This window comes from Bubalus bubalis, chromosome 24 (genome assembly GCF_019923935.1).
Source record: "Bubalus bubalis isolate 160015118507 breed Murrah chromosome 24, NDDB_SH_1, whole genome shotgun sequence".
Lineage (NCBI taxonomy): Eukaryota > Metazoa > Chordata > Mammalia > Artiodactyla > Bovidae > Bubalus > Bubalus bubalis.
Window position 1 is genome coordinate 25199988 of NC_059180.1, and position 18492 is coordinate 25218479.

The 18492-nt window shown below is 44.4% G+C and overlaps 1 protein-coding gene across 4 annotated transcripts in view; it reads right to left on the bottom strand.

Moving 5' to 3' along the window:
• The window catches only part of TMC5 (transmembrane channel like 5), an 80856-nt gene that overhangs the window by 36153 nt on the left and 26211 nt on the right, over nucleotides 1-18492 (bottom strand). For all 4 annotated transcript variants that reach the window (XM_006073932.4, XM_006073931.4, XM_025274721.3 and 1 more), the window contains 6 exons: nucleotides 15781-15941; nucleotides 11906-11995; nucleotides 6711-6810; nucleotides 4029-4116; nucleotides 3019-3267; nucleotides 484-635 (listed from right to left, as the gene is read on the bottom strand). In XM_006073932.4, coding sequence (XP_006073994.4) covers nucleotides 484-635; nucleotides 3019-3267; nucleotides 4029-4116; nucleotides 6711-6810; nucleotides 11906-11995; nucleotides 15781-15941 — 840 coding nt within the window. The remainder of the gene's footprint in view (nucleotides 1-483; nucleotides 636-3018; nucleotides 3268-4028; nucleotides 4117-6710; nucleotides 6811-11905; nucleotides 11996-15780; nucleotides 15942-18492) is intronic.

Consider the following 18492-nt stretch of genomic DNA (forward strand, 5'->3'; position numbering starts at 1 on the left):
ACGGAGGGTAGATCATATGAGGACAGAGTGGGAAGGTGGCTGTCAGCAAGCTGGCGAGGGAAGCCTCAGGAGAAACCAATCCTGCTGAAACATCTTGAACTTGGATTTCTAGCATCCCGAATTTGAGAAAAAAAAAAAAAACGTTGTTGATTAAGCCCCCTAGTCTGTGGTACTTTGTTACAAGACCTAATAGACGAACAGGTTTAACACTGAACATTTGACAACTGTCAATTTACAACCATTCATCAAAACTACCTGAGTCATTGCATCCTTATTTTCAGACCGACCAATTTCTTTAAAAGCACATGAAAATTTCTCTTCCTCTGTCCAAACTTACACTTTACGTTCTAGGACAAGAAAGGATTAGACAGGAGTAGAAAGTTGAAATTGCGGAGAAACTGTTCCCCCAGTAACTTTTGAGTCTCTAAAATTTTTCCTAAAACTGTAAAGAGCTTAGAATCAGAAAAGGCGAACATTCCATACCTGAAGAGCAAACTAAAAAAGCAGACGACCAAACAGCCTCCGATTGTAAAGATGTAGGCCAGCTGCATGTTGTAGGAGGCCCCGCTGTTGCCATGCCGGATCGTAGAATTGGTGTAAAAGCCGTAGTACATCACTGTGTTAGTAAAATAACCCTGAAAAGGACAATAAATCCCAGGTCAGGTGGATCTCCCAAGAAAGCAATGAATGACTATGGGCGGCAGAGTTTCCTTTTTCCGTATATAAGAAGCCTGCACTGGTCAGTTTAGACCGTTTGTTTGCCAGGAAAGAGGCAAACAAGGCCACTGAGAACCTAGACATCTTATCACAAGGCTCTTAGAGGTGGAAAGGAATTGCAAAGCAGCACAACTTTACATGGAGGGGCCCAGTAATCACCACCTGGACCCAGTGAACAAGCCAAGCATGACTAAAAGCAGGACAGCCAGCTGTTACATGCCTCTGTCATCTATTAAGTATTATGGTCAAATGTTTAAAATGAAACAAACCAAGTCTTTAGGTATAAACTTCAATTTATAGGAAATAAGGTGCCTGTGTAAATCAGAGGAACAAATTAGAGAGACCTGGAGGAAACAATTCAACAATTACATGTACATTCCAATGTTCTACCTTCTACAATTGTCTAATTGTTTCCTCTGGGTCTGTCTAATTTGTTCCTCTAATTTACAGGCCCCTTATTTTCTTAAAAAACTAAAAACAGAACTACCATATTACCCAGAAATCCCACTACTGGGCATATACCCTGAGAAAACCATAATTCAAAAAGATACATATACCCCATTGTTCTTTGCAGCACTATTTACAATAACCAGAATACAGAAATAACCCGAATGTCCATCAACAGATGAATGATTAAGATGTGGTACATATATACAATGGAATATTACTCAGCCAGAAAACAGAACAAAATTGGGTCATTTGTACAGATGTGGATCGATATAGTCTGTCATACAGAGTGAAGTAAGTCAGAAAGAGAAGACCAAATATTGTATATTAATGCATATATGTAGAATCTAGAAAAAATGGTACAGATGAACTTGTTAGCAGTGCAGGAATACACAGGCAGATATACAGAACAGACATGTGGACACGAGGGTAGAGGAGAGGAAGGCGAGATGAATTGGGAGAGTACAATTGACAAGTATACACTGCTGCTGCCGCTGCTGCTAAGTCACTTCAGCTGTGTCCGACTCTGTGCGACCCCATAGACGGCAGCCCACCAGGCTCCCCCATCCCTGGGATTCTCCAGGCAAGAACACTGGAGTGGGTTGCCATTTCCTTCTCCAATGCATGAAAGTGAAAAGTGAAAAGGAAGTCGCTCAGTCGTGTCCGACTCAGCGACCCCATGGACTACAGCCTACCAGGCTCTTCCATCCATGGGATTTTCCAGGCAAGAGTGCTGGAGTGGGGTGCCATCGCCTTCTCCGGATGTATACACTACAATGTATAAAACAGACCGCTAGTGGGGACCTGCTGTATAGCACAGGGAGCCCAGCTCAGTGCTCTGTGATGACCTAGATGCGTAGGATGGCAGTGGGGGTGAGAGGGAAGTCCACGGGGGAGGGGATATATGTATACATATAACTGATTCACTTCATTGTACAGCAGAAACTAACACATTGTAAAGCAATTATATTCCAATTAAAAATATTATCCTTTTTATTTTTTTTTTCCAGCCATTTAAAAATGTGGAAACCAATCTTATTTTGCAGGCTCTGTAGAAACAGGTGGTGAGCCAGATTTGGCTCTTGTCTATCCATAGAATCTCAGTGGCAGAAACCTCTTCTAGAAAGTAAATTCACAAAGTGGGAGCTATGTGCTCCAATAGAGAGCTTGGTAGATACACTGTGATTGTTAATAAAGAGAATAACATGAATGTGTATCCATGCTCAACATACACAGTAAAGCAAAAAAAGTTGAAAAGCAAGACTTGTATTATCTCACCCTCTTTTTATTTAAAAAAATATTTTAGTGTTATCAACTTGTGTATCTATGTATCTATGACTGTATAGGAAGAAAAATGGTGGATAAAGATACACTCCAAACTAGAGCAGTAGACAAAAGAGCAAGGGTGAAATAGACTTTTTCTTAATTTGTTCTCTTCTACACTAGGAAAAATTGTTTAAAAGAAGCACTGTATTTTGTAGAAAGAAAATTTTTAAAAAAGGAAAAGGTAGATCTATGAACACCAATAAGAAGGTGGAAGGAAGCAAGTCACAGGAAGTCTATATGAATAATTCATCTTTTGTTTGGAAAAAAAAAAGAAGTGTATGTCTGTGCATCATGCCCAAAGATGTGCAGAGAAGAGGATTCTGGACAACGGAAACCGTTAACATGGTCACCTCGGGAGACAGAAATTCTCCCGAAATTGTGTGTGTCACTTTGGAGAAAAATAGAAAGCATTTTAAACACCCACTTTTGCATCAGTTGACTCTCAGGCAAACGAGAGGCCTGGACGGGCGCCAGCAGGAATGTCCTGGGTTTCCAAGTATGAACTCCAGGTGTGGGGGGAGCACTTACCGCCCCAGTTAGAAATTCCAGTCCCGTGAATTGGAGGTGGTTCTTCTCCATCACAGTTAGCTGAGGGATTATGATGAAACTGAAGGTCACAATGAACGAGAAGATGTTGAACTTCAAAAGCCACCTCAGGAAGTTGAAATAGGAGAGGACGCTGGTGCCGAACTTGCCTCCGATGACCTTGAGCGTCTTCTGCCACAGGCTGATGGAATCGAGCAGTTCCGACAGGTTGTTCTTGAACCTTCGGTATGCCTGCGAGTAGACACAAAGCACACGGCTGGACGGCCCCTCAACAAATATCTACTGAGCAGGGCTGACAGTAGCAACAGGCCACTGCTTCTAAGTCCCCTGGACATCAAGCCAGTCCATCCTAAAGGAAATCAACCCTGAATATTCATTGGAAGGACAGATGCTGATGCTGAAGCTCCAGTACTTTGACCACCTGATGCAAAGAGCTGACTCATTGGAAAAGACCCTGATGCTGGGAAAGACTGAGGGCAGGAGGAGAATGGGGTGACAGGATGGGATGGTTGGATAGCATCACCATCACCGCCCCTCTCCTGGACATACCCCTACTTTCGGCCCATATTAGGAACCAGCCTGCCCCGACTTGGGGAGCAAGCAAGAGAACCTGCTACTTGTTTTTGCAGGGGCCTTAGTAAAGACTTGCCTGAATTTCTTGTCTGGCCTCTTATCAATTTCTATTGATCAAGAAAGGCCAAGAACCCAGGTCTGTATCACTATTATTTATTACCTTCCTAGGTTTGCTGTTGAAGGTGACACCCACAGTAGCTAGGTTGCCCAAATAACTAAGTAACTCTGCACCTCCTTAGACCTTCCTATGCCTATGTTTTCCCCACACCTAAACTGACCCAATTTCTACGTTCTTTCAAGGAAACAGCCCTGAATTTTGGTTTTTCTTCCTGTGAGTCCCCTGTCACCCCCACTCTCCCCGCTCCCTGGCTTCACCCTACTCTGTGTCCATTTACTGACCTCAGTAGAGACCGACTTACCAGTGAAATGGAGTTCAGACACTGAGCACAGCAGTTGAGCTCCAGGATATGACGGGACTGCTTACTTTTCTCTTTGTCAACCATTTTCCTGTGGCAAAGAGCAGAAGAAAGTGAGACACCAATGCGGTAATGCATTCATCCCCTTGACATTTCTTGAGTGCCTGCCACGTGCCAGGCACAGTCCCAGGTGGTGAGACACAGACAGATCTCCCCAGCTCATGGAGCAGGCACCTTAGTGGGGAGAGGAAGAAAATAAATAAGAAATGTAATCATAACATAGGTAAACAATATAAGATAATAGAAGGTGAGTGGTACTATGGGAAAGAGAAGGGGGAAACAGAGCAGAGTAAGGAGGCGGGAAATGCTGGGATGAAGACCCTGTTATGATTTGAATAGCTCCTTATTTGCACAAAGTCTGGAAGGAGAAGAGGGTTTAGTCTGTGGATAAGGGACTATCCAAGCACAGGAAACAGCCAACTCGAAGCCCCAAGGAGGCTGGGATGGGCAGAAATGAGCAAGGGAAGGGTGGAGAGTGTGAGTGATAACCGTGAGTAGGTGGCTGGGGTCTTATAAGTCAGTGGTTCTCAACCAGGAAGATTTTTTGGCCTAAACAGATATTTGGGTATGTCTGCAGACTTTTTTGGTTGTCAGATTGGGGGTTGGGAGTGGCACTGACATCTAGAGACCAGGGATGCTGCTGTATACCCTAGAGTGAACAGGACAGCCCCCCAAACATAGAATAATCCCAACTCAAATGTCAGATTGAAAATCCTGCTGTGAAGTCTTTTGGATCACCACAAGGCCTTCACTGTGTGACAGACAGAGCCAAGCAGAGTTTGAAATGTAAGGGTATTTTCAAAAAGATCCAGCTGCAGTTGTTCTCTTTACTTTTCCATGAACTCATTACATCTTCTTTGCTCTGGGCTCTTTCCTTTGGCCCAGCCAAAGGCCCACGCCCACAACACCATCTTTCAAAGCTCAGTTCACAGACGTCCCCTACTTTGCCCAAGTGGATTGTTATCTCTAGTTCTGTTATCTTCTAGTCCTCCCCCTGCAATCTCCTTCTCCCTTGATTTGGCCTGATATTCTTTCTATCATTTATAAGTTACTTGTTGACCCATCTACTTTCCCTGCCAGACTCTGAACCTCAGAACAATTACATCATTTATTTACATATATACAATTATTTATTAGCAATTGCATTTACTCTACTACCAGCTCCTTTGTGCTTGTGTTCAGCCATGTCCAATCTTTGTGACCCCATAGACTGTAGCCCGCCAGGCTCCTCTATCCATGAAATTTTCCAGGCAAGAATACTGGAGTGGGTTGCCATTTCCTTCTCCAAAGGATCTTCCCGATCCAGGGAATGAAACTTTGTCTCTTTTGTCTCCTGCACTGGCAGGCGAATTCTTTACTACCTGGGAAGCCCTGTCAACTCCAACAAATTGCAAAAAGTAAAATGCTGAGGAGTAATAAATGTAAGAAGGACTGAAGACTTAAACAGCCCTCACTCTTGCTTTTGAACCCCTGGGCTTAGAAAGCTTCTGAGGTTTTGTTTGTTTTAGTTTTCTGTAACCCCAACCCCCCACCCCCACCCCTGCCTGGTACAGCACGGCTTGCAGGGTCTTAGTTCCCCTACCAGGCACTGAACCCAGGTCACAGCAGTCAAAGTGCCAAGTCCTAACCACTGGCTCACCAGGGAACTCTTCCCTTACACACGCCTTTTTTCTAAGAGGAGTTTAAAATTTACAGAGAAGTTAGAAAAACAATACAGAAAATCCCCATCTCCTACTCACCATTTCCTCTGCTAACATCTTACATTTCCAAGGTAGGTTAGTTGCAACTAAGGAACCAACATTGGTGTGTAACTTTTACCTAAAGTCCAGACTATTCTGACTTGACTGGTTTTTCCATAGATGCTCATTTTCTATTCCAGGACCCATCCAGGACACCACATCGCATTAGTACTCGTGTCTCTTTAGAACCCTCCAGTCTGACCGTGTCTCAAACTTCCCTTCTTTTTGATGACCTTGACAGTTTTGACGAATAATGTTCAGATATTATGAAGACTGTCCCTTGATTAGGGTTTCTCTGCTTTTTTCCTCTGGTTAGACTAGGGTTGTGGGTTTTAGGAGAGAGTACACGGGGGTGGGGGGCTTCCCAGGTGGCTCAGCTGGTAAAGAACATGCCTGCTGATTCAGGAGATGCAGAGACACAGGTTTAGTCCCTGTGTTGGAAAGATCCTCTGGAGAAGGAAATGGCAACCCATTCCAATATTCTTGCCTGGAGAATTTCATGGACAGAGGAGCCTGGTGGCTACAGTCCATGGGGTCACAAAGAGTCAGACATGACTAAGCACGCATGCACGCACACACACAGAGGTGACTCTCTGATCACATGACTTATCTCCGGGGATGTTAGCCTTGAGCATCTGGCCCAGGTAGGATTAGCCAGACTTCACCCCGGAAAGCGATGTTCCCCTCTTTCTGTCCTCCACTCTCTAGAAGCAGGTGACTAAGCACAGCCCACAGTCCAGGTGACCAACACATATTACGTGGAATTCTTCGGTAGGAAGATTGCCTCTTCCCTTGCGTTTATTTCTTAGCTTTCTGACATGAGACAAAGGTAGAAGACTAAGGTTTCCATGAAATCTGTGCAAGGAAGAAAACATTTGGTTCATACCTAAGGTTCCTTTTTTCTTCCATGGTCCTTGGCTGATTCCTAATGGCTTTAATTCTGTCTCTAGATGTCATGGGTATCAGAGACTCGATTAACTTTTGTCCTGCAGGGGAAAAAAAATGGAGATTAATTTTTTTATTTTAACAGAATAATAGCATTTGAAAATATGGTGCTAAAGATCTAGAGCATGTTTTTATGAGTGCACAGAGAAGAATATGCAGACTCAGTGAGCCAAAAAGTCACGAATAAAAACAAGAAGATGGTGCATATACATGTGACATCGCAAAGCCAAAGCACGTGACAGTTCGTATGCAATTCCAACTCCGTGTTTTCCTTTTTCCTATGACACGGCACATTCAGCAAAGCCAGAACGTGTGGTCATGCTGGCTCTTTTCTCTCTGAAATTTCCTGCACGGCTTTCTCTTGCCCCACTGAGCTCCAGGCCCAAGCATCTTCTTTACTCTTCTTGACTGTTATCTTCTACTCTTCCACCCTGGAATGTCCTCCTCCCTTCTCCCGAGAACTCAGATTCACAGGCTGGGTCCACGTGGCAGATGCTGTGATCATCTACCCCACAGTCATCTCTCCTTTTTTAATAGGATCCCAATTCAGGTTAGGCATCTACCCGCCTCCCTCTCATGGTCCTGGGCTTCTGCAGGGTGGGGTCCATCTGCAGGTTCTCATCTCCAGGGCCCATCTCCAGCAGGCAGGTCCCTGTGAGTCTGAGCCTATCTCAATGGCCCCAGCCCCCAGCAGATGACCTGTTTAACTCCAAGCATGTGACACATTGGCGAATGTGGGAGGTGGTCTGCTGAGGAGTTGCATGAAAAAGATTTCTTCCTTCTCAAAAAAGCAAGACTCAAAAAACAAGGAAAAGGCAGTGCCTTCTCCCTCTGGGTGGGTTGTGTCTGCATGGCACTGTGCCCCATCCATAATAGGGGGAAACAGCGGGGGCCACCAGGCCCATGGTAGGAGCGGCTGGCTCCCGGCCCTGTTGTTGAGCTGCATGGAACCTCTCCTCCTCTCAATGACACAGCTGAGGCAGAGGGAGAATTCCCAGAAGAGGGCCTCCACATCACTTGGCTGAAGATGAGGAATTTGAGCATCTCCTGAGAGGGAAGTGGGGACAGACAGAGGAATAAAGGTGAAAAAGGAAAAAAGCCCAGAAATTCGGGGAGACAGCAATGTGACAAGAGACTTCCCATCTTTCAACAAAGGAGCTAAACTGATAAAATGCTTTGGTGCAAATAGATTTTTTTTTCCCCTCCCCTCTTAGAAGTCACTGAGAATGGCTGGACTTCATGCCTGGAGTATTACAGGATGAAAGAGAAACAACATCTCGGAAACCAGTGTTTGATGTCAGGAGTTGCGAGGCAAGGGAGGGTCTCAGTTAAGACCTGGTTGCATGGAGGACTTGACAAATAGAGGCATCCCATGATACTCGAACCTAGGGATTGGGTGCAAAGCAGTTCGGGACAGTGGTTAAGGTGTCAGGCTTGGGAATCAGGCAGACCTGTATTTGACCCCAGATCTGCTATGTCATTTAATTTCCTTGAGCCTCAGCCTCTCAGCAAATGGAAATGACAGGTGTGCCTGTATCACACGTGCAGAGAGTGGCAGGCAAATAAACTAAATTCGATGGGTAACAAAAAGGCAGAACGCCGGGCACATGAAATGAGCTTGATCAAGGTAAAACTCCTTCTTAGGTGTCAGATCCTCTCAAAGTGACCCCTTCCGAGTCCCAAACACCCTCAGGTCATCTACCAAGCCTTCACCCTATTCGGTGTTTTAAAACCACAGCCTTGTGGGCAACTCGGAAGCGGTTGCTCCCATCCTAACTCCTCTGCCCCAGGGTCTCACCTTGGATGTTCTCGTGTGAAGTATGAGGGGTGTCTAAGCCTGTGTTTTCTGAGTTATGAAGGGTCTGAGCAAACGATTCCTTCAAAGGTGTTGCAAATCGTAATAACTGCTTGCCCTTTTTGTCATTCCGATTGCTGAAAATCTGAGAGTCTGTCACATCGCTGTCAGAAATGGAGGAGACCAGGATGGAGTTTGAGTTCACCGGTGTCTTTTCTGGAACAATCTGACTTGAAGATGGATGGCTTTGGACCCCAGAAGGGACATGCTCAACCTCGACAATGATTTCATTCACTTGACCACCAGAAAGCATCTCTCGTTCCCCCAAGCCTTAGGTCCCACCAAGGTGAGCTTCCCAAGACCTCATATAGCAGTCACACTGGCATTGTTGGGGACCGCCCAGAAAAGTGCTGACAGTCACAGAGAGCTGCCCCATTCACAGTTTTTAATGCCAGGATGAGATGGACAAAACCAGTCCCCCACAAATCACAGTACAGCTCCCCACATCTACACCAGAGGGGGATCCCTGAGAAGAGGAGTTGTTTTCCTGTGCAGATTCTGTCCCAGTAGCTAGGTAAAAGGCCAGAAACAGAATTCTTTATTAAAGCAATAGGATTCTAGAAACAGAAGGCAGAGATTCTTCTAAATGACTCAGTCAAAGCTCTTCGCTTTAACTGGTGCCTCTGGTCCAAGACTTATGTTATATTTTTGGTTTTATGTGCCTACATAAATCCAGATGGGTTTACAGTGAAACAGCTGCTCTCTCCTGACTGCCTGGGTGGCCCCACTGCTGTCTGTCTGCTTCCCACACCCATTCTCTCTTTCTCTCACATCAGCAGATGCCTCCTTTGCTATGCAGCCACTGCGCTCAGTTAAAACTCTCCCAGCTTCCTTCGTGGCAAAGGGTGGCTCCTTTTGCAGCCTAGGATGGATCTGTGACCCCACTCTAGCCAACAAGATTGTGGCTTCCGTTAACGCTCTTTAATGGGTGAAAGTTTGCCTGATTTAACCTTTGGCATTTCACCATTTCACCTTCTTCCTGACCAGATACAGCCATTTGGAACCAGCCAAGGGTGATGGGAAAAGACGCTTCAGAAGGCGCCTCGGGCATTGAGAGTATCATGGGCAGAGGTGCCATAACAACTCTGGACTCGTTCCTGGCATACTTGTTGTCACAAGAGGAAAATAAATCCCTTTATTGCTAAACCACTGTCCTATGTCAGTGCTGGGCACCTGGACACAGCCCCTACACAGCAGACCTGATCTGGAAATCACCGTGCTGTTTATTCAATAGTTGGAGAAATTGAGGTGCAAAGGAATGAACTAAACTCCCTCCTAATCATGCTCTCATTAAATGGCCGGACTGGACTAATAATAGAACTCTTTCCTTCTCCCCACACCAATGATAATTACTAGTATTGGGAATCTGCCTGCTAATGCAGGGGACATGGGTTCAATCCCTAGGAAGATGCCACATGCCATGGAACAACTAAGCCTGTGCACCAGAACTAGAGAGCTGTGCCCCCGGCCGCAACTAGAGAAAGCCTGAACACACCAACAAAGACCCAGCTCAGCTGGGAAAAAAAGTTCCTTGTAAAAAACAATAAATGATAACTATCAGTAACGATACCTGCAGGCCAACTACTTTAAATAGAATATATTGTTTGATTTTCACAATCACCCCATGAAGTAAGTACTGTAATAAACCCCATTTTGTAACTAAGAAAACTGAAGCCCAAAAAGGTAATTTGCTTAAGGCCACAAAACCAGCAAGTAAGAAGAGCTCAGGATCAAACCGAAGTCCGTCTGGTCCCAAAGCACGGTGCCTTAATTACTTCACCCTGGTCATTTCCTGTAAGCAGATGCTAATGTATCATTCACTACGTCCATCATTCATAAATGAATATTTGTGAGTACCTACTATGCACCAGGCACTTCCTAGTTGCTAGCATGATCCACCAAAGGGACATTCTTATCAGAAGACTGTCCATCAATTAATTGTAAATGATTTAAGAATCAGAACTAGTAAAGCGAAATGGTAGAGAAATCCAGGTTCATCTCTGGGTCCTCTACTTCTTTACTGCTCTCTGCCTTCTGGGGACTCCTCGTCCACCTAGAGGCGCTAATCTTCATATTGGCCACAGAGCATCTTAAGAGGTGAAGGCATTTCTTTTCCCAGTAGTTAAAGCCATTCCCTGCTCTTGTGGAAGACAGAGAGCATGATTGTTTATATCCCCATGGTTTTCTCTCCCAAGTGGCAACATCAGCCGCTTGAAAGACACAGGCCTTCTTAAGAAGCCTCTTAAAGAGTGAAGCTACAGGGTCGGGTGTCAGAAGGTGAGAGATGGTTTCAAGTCATGGGCCCCCACAATATGTGTTGTTACGCAGAGGATGTCTTTGATTTATTCCTTGGTATTCACAGGTTTGCCTCTAGCTTCCAGCATTCCCTGGCCTCTCTCCTCTGATGCTTTTTTATTTCCTAGGCCTCTGCCTCTGATCAGATCTTCCTCACAGCACACAGCGATCCTTACAGAGCTTCCTAACTGATTTCAAAGCCTTCTTCAAACTGATTGCCCCTATCCTCGACTATCATAATAATTCTATGATTATTCAGAAAAATTTTGATCACGGCAATGCCACCTCACCAATACATGTATTAGCCATGGGATGGACATGTGACCCAGCCTTCTTTCCTATGTAAAAGTGACTGGTTCATGTGTAGGCATCTGTCCCAAATGGGGCTGGAGAGAGGTTCCTCAGTAATGACCGACAGGCCTGGAAAGAAAGGAAGATTTCCCCCGAGATCGCTGAGCTGTGTGTGTGTCTGCTGTCAAGCTCCCCAGCTGCAGAGAAGGCCTGACTAGTTGAGATGAATGAGTTGAAGTTTAAAGAGAAGCAGTCTGTGAAATAGATGGAGAAAAAGAGTCCAGGTGGCCCTGAGCTCCTGGCTTCAGACCCAGAGGCCCTGGTTCCTGTAACTCATCCAACAAATACCTCTGAGCACCTACTATGTGCCATGGCAGGCTCTGTACTAAAGTACTGGAAGGTAATTCTACCTTCCATTCTTTGTTTACCCACATCCTTCCCACAGCACAAGCCTTGGGCCTGGGTGAGCTGGCTTTCTGTCACTTGCAACCGGAAGAGTCCTAGCAAAGACACCTTGATATCCAAAGGAGAAAAAAACTCTACATGTTTAGAATAAAACCTATTGTGATAAATTAAGGAAGTGCTGCATCAGTTACTACACCAGAGGCCAAGAGGCAGTGGCAATGTCTGCATTGCCTTGAACAGGCTCCTTCTGCAGGATGGATGCTTTTGGTCACTGTCCACTGAAGCCTTACCTTGGGGTGAACTGAGCCAATCATGTCCAGACAAGGGTGGGTCTCCATAAGCTGGGCCAGGACCTTCATCACCCACATAAGCAGGATTCACTGGAATGAAGAGACAAGACAATTAATCCCACACTAGTTACTACTGAGCACACAATGGTCAGCAGGACCTTGTTAGTGGGCCATAACTCAGAGTTTGAAAAATACTTGTCTGGAGGGATGAATAGATGGAGCTCAGAGGGGTTTGTGTGCTAAGTTGCTTCAGTTATGTCCCACTGTTTGTGACCCCATGGACTGTAGCCCACTAGGCTCCTCTGTCCATGGGATTTTCCAGGCAAAGATACTGGAATGGGTTGCCATTTCCTCCTCCAAGGAATCTTCCTGACCCAGCGATCAAACCCCTGTCTCTTATGTCACCATTGGTAGACAGGTTCTTTACCTCTAGCGCCACCCAGGAAGCTCAGAGGAGTTTAGGACAGTGAAAATACTCGGTACGATACCCTTATGATGGATACAAGTCATTATATATTTATTGAAACCCACAGAATGTACCACCCAAGGTGAAACTTAATGTAAGCTAAGGACTTTGGGTGATAATGATATGTCAATGTAGGTTCAGCTGTAACAAATGTCCCACTGTGGTGGGGGACCCTGATAGTGAGCGAGGCCATGCACGTGTTCCCTGGAGTAGGAAATGGCAACCCATTCCAGTGTTCTTGCCTGGAGGGTTCCATGGACGGAGGGGCCTGGTGGGCTATGGTCCAAGGAGTCTCAGGGAGTCAGACACAACTGAGTGACTGAGCACACACTCACACACGTGTGGGGCACAGGGTAGTTGAGACCTCTGTCACCTTTTCCTCGATGTTACTGTGAACCTAAAACTTCTGTTATAAAAAAGTCCTGCTTTTAAAAATTAAACAAATTTTGTTGAGATGATTGCAAAGCTTCCTTCTAGTTGTAGCCTTTTATGATGACACATGAATAAATTTGAAATTTGGCATGATTTTCTTAGGGACAGAGTCTACTTTTGACATCTACGTGACAGTGTCACATTTCAATATATTTTTATTCAACTCATGATAAACAATGAAGTCTAATTCAACTCATGATAAACAATGAACTCCATAACAGAAAAAATTGGAGCACATTTTGATGGAAATGTACAAAATTATACTGTGGGAGGTTCTGGAACTTCTTGCCAAGGATCAGTTCCCAGCTCTGCTGCTTTATTAACTGTGTGCTCTCTGGTATATGTTACTTAATAGTCTGAGTTTCAATATCTTAGTCTGTAAATCAGGATAATAATAGGCCTTCACATAGGATTGTTGGGGAAATTGAAGCAGTTAATATTGTTGGGGAAACTGAATCAGTTAACTGAATACGTGTAACTGATGTAACTATGTATGAAAGTGCTTGAAACAAATCCCAGAACACCACAAACTCTTAATATATACTATTGTGGTAAATCAGTTGGTTTTCAGCAAACGTTATACTTCCTCCACTTTGGACACCTCCACTGAGGTTGGACTGGTCATGTGACTTGCCTTTACCAGTGGAACATAGCAGAAACGACAGTTTGCCAGTTCCAAACCAAGGACTCAGAGACATCATATGTTTCTGCTCGCCACTTTGTGTGTTTCCAGCTTATGCCATGGGGTGAGAATGGCCCAGGTTAGTTCACTGGGTCAAGAAGGACACTATGCCTAAACAGAGTCTGTGGACTCAAATCAGACACAACCAAACCCAATGTGGTTCAGTTAAACTCCAAGCAAACCCACAGATGTGTGGGTGAGAAATAAATGATGCTTATTGTGCAACACTGGGTTTTAGAGTTGTTTGTTATGCAGCATTCCTGTGGCAACAGCTAACTGGTACATCCCTTACAGCTATTGCTTTTAATTCAGTTAGCATTGCTCAAGCACCTACTGTGTGCCAAGCATTAGGAAAATCACATGGAGCTTTGGAAGATACATGGATGAAATGGGTTCTCCTTAAGAAGTGCATAGTCTAACAAGATGGTAGAGCACTAGACAAGAGAACGCTGGGGCTACAACCTTAGTCCTAAAAGGAGCCCAGAGAATGAAGCCACACTTTATGTGGCCACTTTTAAAAACAGCTTTTTAATTCCAGTGTTCTGTGGAGCTTGGTGGTCAGCATTTTCCCTGCTTCTACCCAGCAGTAAAGTGGAGTCAGAGAGATTGGCTGATACAGGCTCTTTTGATTTAGTAGCTAGGTGACCTTGAGCACGTTTCTCTCTGAACCTCAGTTTTCCCCTCTGTAACAGGGAGAACAGTAGTGTCTGCTGCAGAGGAAACAAGACTGTAAAAGTAAAGTGCTTAGCAGAGTCTGCAGAGCATGGGAAACTCTCCCAACCAGTTATTAGCTCTGCTTGCATTAGAGGGGGCAGTGTTTCTCAATCCACTTTTTTTCATTACCGGCCACCTAAGGAGTCTTTTAAGATATTTCTTCCTCATTGCCCTTCCTCACGACATTATTGATTTATTTATTTTTGGCTGCACTGGGTCTTCGTTGCTGCTATAGTTGGCTTTCTATAGTTGTGGCAAGTGGGGGCTGCTCCAGTTGCGATCTGCAGGCTTCTCATCGCAGTGGCTTCTTTTGTGGTGGAGCGTGGGCTCCAGGCGCATGGGTTTCAGTACTGTGGCACCTGGGCTTAGTTGCCCAGTGGAATGTGAGATCTTCACAGACCAGGGATTGAACCTGCGTCTCTTGTACTGGCAGGTGGATTCTTAAACACTGGACCAACAGGGAAGTCCCCCCCGTGACATTTTAATACTATAGTTATACTGTATAACTATGTGTTTGTGTATCTTCTTTATACATAAAAAGAGGAAGGTTTTTTTCTGGCCTTTTCAATAAATTTTCATCCCTTGAGATACGTATGCCCCACTGAGAATGCCTGGCATAAAGGTTTGGAATAGCCCAGCTGAATGTTTTCTCTGCAAATATGTAACAGTCCGCATTTTTCCTGAGTGTGTGGCAACACATCCCATTTCCTCCTCCCCATCTTCTTCAATCTCTTCCCTACCAGTCAGGGCTGAGCGGTCTTTCATCTGCACCAACCAGCACTTGGACCCCACGCTCTGTTCAAGGCTAAGCACTCCCTTCTCCAGCTCTGAATTCCTATAACATCGACTTGTGCCACGAGCTGGCGTTCTCTATCAGAAAAGTCCCCTTTTTTTTCCTCTCAGAAGATAAGAACTGGTAGAATCTTCTTTACCTCCCAGAACTAAACCTTTACATACAGCAGATTCTGAGAATGATGTGATTTTTCACATATTATCCATCTGTGTGCTTATTTGCTTTAGTCTTCATGTGCTCTTGTCATCTCCTCACCTAGGCTTTAAGTACCATGAGGACAGAGCTGCTTCTAACTCTCCATGTCCCTAGCAGGTTCCAAAAATACAAATGCTGACCATGTGAACACCTTTAGGAGGGGCTTAACTAAAGCTGCCCACTGGCAGCCACACAAACTGAATCTAGTCTATGAGTTGTTTTGTTTGCTCAGCACAGGGATTTTATTTATTCATTTTAAAAGTTATTTTGAAACATGTAAAAGGCCAGATTTCTGGCTTCTCTAGAAAAATCTGAGGATCTGGCCACACTAAGACCATCTTTCTCACATAACCACCATGGGCTTGAACCTGACCATCAGCCTCCACACACGGGCACCACTCCTGCCCAATGTGCTCAGATAAATGATGACACGGCTTTTCTTCTCTACACCCTCAGGGTTCAGCCCTTGTAAAGTGGGTGTTTGAAGGAAAAGGGATAAACCACTTCCCTCACTGATCTTTAATGACTGGTCCCAAGCCCACTGAATTTTATTTTCTTCCCAGGAAATGATACTCTTCTTAACAAATGCTTACCATAGCCATTGCCAGGAGCATCTGGATATGGATTTGCCATCCCCACAGATTTCATTTCAATGCTTTCAGGATAATCAACATCTTCTCTCCCAAGGATGCCCAAGGGGCTGACACCCTCATGGTGAAATGAGGGCTGGACTGAAGATGTTCTGCTGAGCATTCTGCAATCCCAAAATGATGAGTCAGTATTTATCTGGTAGCATAGTAAGGACAGTCATCCATCCATCCATCCACCCATCCATTCATTCCACTGAATGCCAACCATGCATGGGCAAGGGGAAGAGAACACAAAGACAAAGACATGGGTTGTTGACCCTCAAGGAACTCTCCATACAGTCTGGTCCAGCTTCTTAAACACAACCATAGCAATTACAATACAAGTAGCAACTGGTGAATATAAGAAGTCAGGTCCAATGAGTTCACAGGAAAGAGAAAATTTGGGCTGAGAGTTTGAAGGGAAATCTACATGGAAAAGAGACATCTGCCCTGGGATTGGAAGGATAAATCCATACATAAAGAGTTAGGAGTAGGGCATCCAAAGATGAAGAACAGCACAAGTAAAGTGCTAACCAGAAAGTGCTGAATATATAAAAGGAATGCTATGGAAGTCAATTAACCTGGAGCAAAGATTCTCAATTTTATGTATATATCAATTCCCAGGCCTCACCCCAAAAAACTAAATAGAAGCTTTGAAAGTTGGGCCCAGGTGTTTGTATGATTTTTAAGGCCCCCCAGATAGTTAGGTAATTATAAGCATCAGCCAAGGTTAAGAACCACTGACCTACAGTATAGGGTTGAGGTAGGGAGAAGATGGGCTTCCCAGGTGGCTCAGTGGTAAAGAACCCGCCTACAAGTGCAGGAGATGTGGATTCGATCCCTGGGTTGGGGAGATTCCCTGGACAAGAAATAGCAGCCCATTCCAGTATTCTTGCCTGGGAAATCCTATGGACAGAGGAGCCTGGCAGGCTAGAGTCCATGGGGTCGCAAAAGAGTCAGACACGACTTAGCAACTAAACAACAATAACAGGGAGGGGATAGCAGAAGCGGGAGGAGGCCAGTCAGCCTGGGCTCTGGCTGGCATCTTACATTAGCTCAGCACATCCTCATTCTTAAATTATCATAAGTGAAGTGGCGGAGTCTTTCTCCCAAAGATTATGGAGAACCATGGAGGGTAATAAACAAGGGAGTGACAGGTCAAAGGTATATTTTCAATGATGAATGAGGCAGTGGGGGATAAGACCAAGGAGGACATTTTGACCTAGTCCTTTTAATCCTCCTATTTAGGTTCTGAAGACATTTGATCCCACTACACACCCAAATCCCATATTTTTGTTTCTTGTTGTCAGTCACTAAGTCATGTCTAACTGTTTGCAACCCTATGGACTGCAGCATTCCAGGCTTTCCTATCCTTTATTATCTCCCAGAGCTTGCTCAGATTCATGTCCACTGAGACAGTGATGCCATCCAACCATCTCATCCTCTGTCACCCCTTCTCCTCCTGTCCTCAATCTATCCCAGCATAAGGGTCTTTTCCAATGAGTCAGCTCTTCACATCAGGTGGCCAAAGTATTGGAGTTTCAGCTTCAGCATCAGTTCTTCCAATGAATATTTAGGGTTGATTTTCTTTAGGATTGACTGGTTAGATCTCCCTGCAGTCCAAGGGACTCTCATGAGTCTTCTCCAACACCACAATTCAAAAGCATCAATTCTTTGGCGCTCATCCTTCTTTATGGTCCAACTCTCACATCCATACATGACTGGAAAAACCATAGCTTTGACTAGACGGACCTTTGTCAGCAAAGAAATGTCTTTGCTTTTTAATATTCTGTCTAGGTTTGTCATAGCTTTCCTTCCAAGGAGCAAGTGTCTTTTAATTTCGTAGCTGCAGCCACAATCTGCAGTGATTTTGGAGCCCAAGAAAATAAAATCTGTCACTATTTTCGCTTTTTCCCCTTCTATTTGCCAGGAAGTGATGGGACCAGATGCAATGATCTTAGTTTTTTGAATGTTGAATATATTTTTGAAGTAATTATTGAATTTGTTACAATATTGCTTCTTTTTTTTTTTTTTAATGTTTTGGTTTTTGGGCCTCTTCATCAAGGTGCTCATTAGTTCCTCTTCGCTTTCTGCCATAAAGGTGGTGTCATCTGCATAGCTGAGGTCGTTGATATTTCTCCTGGCAATCTTGATTCCAGCTTGTGCTTCATCCAGCCCAGCATTTCACATGATGTACTCTGCATATAAGTTAAATAATCAGGGTGACAACATACAGCCTTGACGTACTCCTTTCCTGATTTGAAACTAGTCCCTTGTTCCATGTATGGTTCTAACTGTTGCTTCTTGACCTGCATACAGGTTTCTCAGGAGAAGGTAGTCTGGTATTCCCATCTCTTTAAGAATTTTCCACACTGTACTGTGAGCCACACAGTCAATGGCTTTAGCATAGTCAATGAAGCACAAGTAAATGTTTTTCTGGAATTCTCTTGCTTTTTCTATGATTCAACGGATGTTGGCAATTTGATCTCTGGTTCTTCTGCCTTTTCTAAATCCAGCTTGTACATCTGGAAGCTCTCAGTTCACATACTGTTGAAGCCTATCCTGAAGGATTTATGTTGAATTCATAAATATTACTAGTAGAAATAGTATATACAAAATAAAATTCACATTGGTTAGAATTTCACATAGTAAATTTGTTACAGGTTAAAAATAGCC